The 5,683-nt window shown below is 35.1% G+C and overlaps 1 protein-coding gene across 1 annotated transcript; it reads right to left on the reverse strand.

Annotated features, from left to right (window-relative positions):
* On the reverse strand, positions 355–5,295 carry LOC109232190 (perakine reductase-like). Its single transcript, XM_019397868.1, has 7 exons — positions 5,033–5,295; positions 3,706–3,876; positions 3,272–3,478; positions 3,006–3,178; positions 2,702–2,798; positions 1,141–1,294; positions 355–829 (listed from the first exon to the last, which is right to left on the reverse strand). The coding sequence occupies exons 1-7, from the start codon at positions 5,090–5,092 to the stop codon at positions 651–653; spliced, it is 1,041 nt and encodes a 346-aa protein (XP_019253413.1). The 5' UTR covers positions 5,093–5,295; the 3' UTR covers positions 355–650.

Below are 5,683 nucleotides of genomic sequence, written 5' to 3' on the forward strand. Positions count from 1 at the left end.
TTCCCACTAAAATCACTTTCAAATTTTGACAAAATAAAAACTTTTATTGTAAAAAGTGCTTTTAACTTCCTAGAAGTTTGGCCAAAACATAGGTTTTTCTATCCACTTGTCTAAGTGTTGGTGAATGCACTTGTTTCTAACTTTCTAGAAATTTGGCCAAAATATGCTAAGCTGGTGATGCAGTTGTGTCTAACTTCCTAGAAGTTTGGCCAAAACATGCCAAGTTAGTTTTTTTTTTTTTATTCACTTGTCCAAGTGTTGGTGAATGCAGTTTGGTACCTATATTGGTGAGAGAGAATGTAAAATATGCTGTAGAATAACACAAATTGGCCCGACACCACCGCAACAATAACAGCAACAAAAAATAGTACGTAATAATGGAATATGAACATTAATGTGTGATATACAAATTACCTTATTTTGTACTCCATCCGTGTAAATTACCTTGAACACCGCTGCAATATGACTCAACGGCAAATATACCTCATGTATTTTAAAATCAAGCACAAAAGATATGTGTTATCAAGCAACTGGCAAAGAATATCTTTGGCTTGGATAATAATTAGTTTGATATATAAGCTCAACTTAAATTGTTAATCTATTTAAGGAGATGTTGATTAATTCCATAAAGACTTATCACAAACGTGATGTTACTGCTTTAACGGTGTATTAGCTAGCCGATACTCGTACTTGGACATCACTTCATGCTCTCTTTCTCCACAGACTTCACTAACAGGGATAGCATCCGCGATTTCCTTCACATCTTCTGCTGTAAGCTTCACTGCTAGGGATTGAACATTGTCATTTAAGTTCTTAATCTTTGTTGTTCCTGCAACATATTAGAATTATGCTTACAATCCGAATTTGTATTAAAGGTCAGACAGTATGCCGCTAGACTAGATTTTCACCTAATCCAAGAGAAGGATAACCAAAAACCAATTCTTTAACTTCTCACTAATTATGCTTTATCCTAATATGAACACATTGCAGTTAACAAAGAAACACCATCAACAGAAAATTGGTCCGACGACCAAGAATCTAGCAATTCTAACTACAACTTGAGGAAAGGAATTAAATTAACTGATAGAAAATGTAATTTTATCCGTATAAACTTTTGTGAATGAAGAAGGTATATCCTACCAGGTATCGGAACCACATCATCTCCCTGATGGAGAAGCCACGCTAAAGCTAGTTGAGGAGGTGTGCAACCATGCTTTGCTGCTAAGTTAGCGAATCGTGAGTACAGAACTTTGTTCTTCTCCAAATTCTCTCCACTAAACCTTGGATGCGAACCCTAACAAAACAGAGAGTGAAATTACATTAACCGAACTCCCAGTATTTCCAGTCATGTTTACCAAACCTTGCACATAACATATTTAAATACACGCAGATTCAACACATAGAACTAAAATAGATGGTAGAATGAACTAAGGAGTTTTAAAGGAGTATTATGCAGTAAGAAGATATTAACAAAGCAAAAAACAAGCTATCTAAAATGGATATGAGACCAAAAATATTATAAGAGAGTATACGTTATGCTTTCAGGTCCAACATCCATCACAACATATACTGTTGAAATTCATATCTAAGATGGATATGCATTCTTAAAAAATTAGATATATTAAGAAATCATGTTCAACCAAGGGTGCGAAAACGAGAGAGAGTCACTTGAGATGGTTTGGTTATGCTTTATGTAGACCTCCATATGCATACATGGGTGAGACACTGTGATGATTAAAGGTAATAAAAGTGACAAAGTAGACCTAGATTAACATGGGGGTAATTATCTAAAAACAATAATCTCTCTTTGAATCAACAGGAATATAACTAAGTAGGCGTTTGGACATTAAAATTGTAATTTTTGAAAAAAAATAATATTCGAAGTTAAGTTCAAAAATGGTATTTGGAATTTGAAATTATGTTAGGATATGCATTTCACTTGAAAAAATATTGCAGTTTGATGAATGGGGAAACAAAAATTTCTAAGAATTTTGAAAAAGTGGTCAAAATCACTTCTTGGATTTTGAAAAACTCATTTTCGAATAAATTCCAAAAATTTGCAAAATTTCATAAACAAACACGTTTTTGAAGAAAAAAAATTCGAAAAAAGGAAATTTTTGTATGGACAAACGAGTCCTACAGAACTAATAGAAGCAAAGGATCCATATAAGCTATATGAGGTAGTTGGGATTTAGGCTTAGTTGTTGCTGTTACACTTGCAGTAAGTGCAGTGTTTGTTAGGAGTCTCTTTATTCTTTTTTGGGACATGTATTTTCTTGTCGAGATACAAGTCCTTGTGCGGATAATATGAGATTTAGAGAACCCATAATTTGTTTCAATAAAAAAAACAATAAGCTAGTGTTGGAATGAAAGAAGACTGAATTATAAAGCAGAACGAACAGAGAAGATTCACATAGTTGACCCCAACTAGTTTGAGATTGATTACTAGTTAATTCTATATAGAGAACTAACTCATCCATATCTTGGACTAAGTTTGCTGGAATAAAGAAGAGGTGACGTATGAGCGATGACCATGCAGTCACTTAGTCTCAACTCTTCAAACCCTCGTAGATTTATTATGTGCTATGATGGTTATACCAAACAAGAGAAGGAGAATGATGAATACTTCATTTAAGGGAAATAAATCCGAGAGGAGCTGTGTGATACCGAACATATACTAGCAACTACTGCAATTACTTACCATCAAACTCTCCGCAGGCAAGCGTTCTGTGACTGCTTTCCCACCAAAGAAGCCGTGACCTAGGGGGCTATATGCAACAATCCCAATGCCCAGTTCCCTATATTAAGGAGGCAGAGAAGATATTAAGAAAGATTGAGGAGTTCTGTTCTGCTACCTATCGAATCTTGATCAATAACCAAACCAAGACTACAAATGAAAAATAGTGAAAGCCAAGAAACAAGTTATGGTTTCATATTATTCAACAATGTTGATCTTCATCGTATCTTCATTTTTGAGGAAGAAAAGTTATCAAATTCGAATATACCTACAAAGCGGAATAACATCCTCTTCTATCTCACGAGTCCAAAGAGAATACTCCATTTGTACAGCAGTGATGGGATGAACTGCATGTGCCCTCTTAATTGTGTCCACACTGGCTTCAGATAAGCCAATGTACCTAATCTTGCCCTCCTCCACTAGCTTCTTGAGTTCCCCCATCTTTATTCTCATGAAGTTGATTCAAGAAAGTCAAGTTTCTCTACAGCATATTAACTACCAGAGGCAAGAACATGGATAAAACTTGATACTTACAGTTTGCTCTATAGGCACAGATGTATCTGTCCGATGCTGATAATATAGATCGATGTAGTCCACATCAAGCCGCTTGAGACTTTCTTCACAGCATTGCCGGACATATTCTGGAGTACCTTTGACTTGAAACTCGAGGTAGTCCTCAGAAAATATACACCCAAATTTGGTCGCCAGTTGGACTTGCTCACGAGGAAGCTGCTTCAGTGCCTGATTATCCCAAAATGACTATTTATGAGTACAAAATCATTATTTATGTGACAGCTTAAGAATAGGTACAAGTCTCAGCAACATTGGGTGATTATATTGGTTCTAAATCTTCAAATGATCGATGATGCATTGATTGACATACAAATATTGAACAGTGCACTGATCCAACATGCATTACAACCTCAGTGTTGTTTTCTTAGCCTTGTTTTCTCATCAATGAAACATACCTTTCCCACCATTATCTCATTGTGACCACCATGACCATATACATTTGCTGTGTCAAAGAAGGTGATGCCTTTGTTGAATGCTTCCTTCAATATTGAGCATCCGGCTTCCTGTGACAAAGGAGCATTCAATATGCCAGAAAGTCCTCCACAACCAAAGCCTAGACGCGATACCTGAAAAATGATCAGGTGAAGATTTAAAGCTTCTAGCATAGAAGTAAAACCTTGACTTTCTTTCAATAGTAGAAATAAGGGTTAGAAAGAGTTTTTTATTAAATTTCAATAGGAGGGGTGTATTACATAGGTGGGATTCAATCTCTCACCATATGGTGAAGGATGAGGAGCTCACACCATGACACTATGTGAACTACCCTCTAACATTGGGTTTGAAAGGGTTTATGATTCCATCTATCATCTATGAGTAGCAATCTCTCTGTTAAGTGAACTGTTGGAGAGTGATATGGGACAATCAAGGAAAATAACAGTGAGATAATTGCGCATATACAAAATAACTAAAATATAACCAAAGGCGGTAGAGTACTCATCATTGTTAAGGAAACGAAACGAAGGAGCAACAATGAATACTGCCTCTGTAAAGGCATTAAATTTCAATCAAAGGGCAATCTGAAATAAACTCACAAGGAATTCAACAACAACAACAACAACCACCCAGTATAATCCCACAAGTGGGTCTGGGGAGGGTAGGATGTACGCAGCCTTAACCCTACCCTTGGAGGGCAGAGAGACTTTCCGATAGACCCTTGGCTAAAAAAGGTGAGAGAAGCCCTGATAGCAAGTAATGGCAAGACAAAATAATTAGAAAACTAAATCGAAGATAGCAACAGAGAATATGAAAGGGGTACCGATAACAAGGAATACCAAGATAACATATTTAGAAAACTAATTCCAAGGCACAAGGAATTCATTAAAGATAAACTCACTTATGATACAATCAAATATAGCTACAATCCTGGTAGCATAATCTTCTTTCCTCCTCTCATGTACAAGTCCTAAAAATCTATTATTACTATACAGAAATGAAAACAAACAAAGTAATACTAAAGTTTCAAGACCTTAACTTTAACTTCAAAACAAGTAGAATAGAAAATTGGTCAGATGAAAAATATATCTGAAATTGAATTTTAGGTTATACATACTGATCCAAACAAATTCATGAAAAACTAATTGGTTGTCACCACACACAAAAAAAAAAAAAAAAAAGGAAAAAAAACACTCTTCTGCTCTCACTTCTGTGATCAGTAATTGCAGAACACTAGTTATTCAAAACCAGAAGGGAAATAGAAATCAGAGCTGAAATATTTGCAATTACCTCAAGGCCTTGGGTACCCAATTTGAGTCTTGGAATTTGGATTTGTGGGTTGTGCTCCATTTTCTGTGCAGACTGCTAAATTCAGCACCAAATGCTTAAAAGAAGAAGAAAAAAAATGCTACACAATTGCAGATACTTGGACATGATAATCTTAGAGAATCCGAAGAAGATATATGTAGTGGGACATATGTTCCAGTTAGAGTTGAGAAGTCGTTTTCTTTTCCGGTGAAGTGGTGGTTGATAGTTTGACTCGGGAGTTTAACAAAAAAGAAAGACTTTTGAAAGTTGTGGTGTTAAATGCTTAAGCTCCAAAAGGTTTGTGGGATCATGCTATTTGTGTGGCTATAAAAGTTTTTCATTAAGGGCAAAAAGGGTAAAATGAAGAGTTTAAAGTTGAATTATTTCCAAATTTAGAAATGTGTCATTTGTTTTGGAACAGACTAAAAAGGAAAGTACCTCATTTAATATGAAACGGAGGGAGTATGTGGTAATTAATGTGTCACTCATATATTCATATTTAGTGGACGTTTGGACATAAGAATTGTAAAATATAAAAAAAAAATAAAAAAAAATTCAAGTGAAAATGATATTTAAAAATTAGAGTTGTGTTTGGACATGAATATAATTTTGGGTTGTTTTTGAAGTTTTGTG

Source organism: Nicotiana attenuata, chromosome 9, assembly GCF_001879085.1.
Source record: "Nicotiana attenuata strain UT chromosome 9, NIATTr2, whole genome shotgun sequence".
Taxonomy (NCBI): domain Eukaryota; kingdom Viridiplantae; phylum Streptophyta; class Magnoliopsida; order Solanales; family Solanaceae; genus Nicotiana; species Nicotiana attenuata.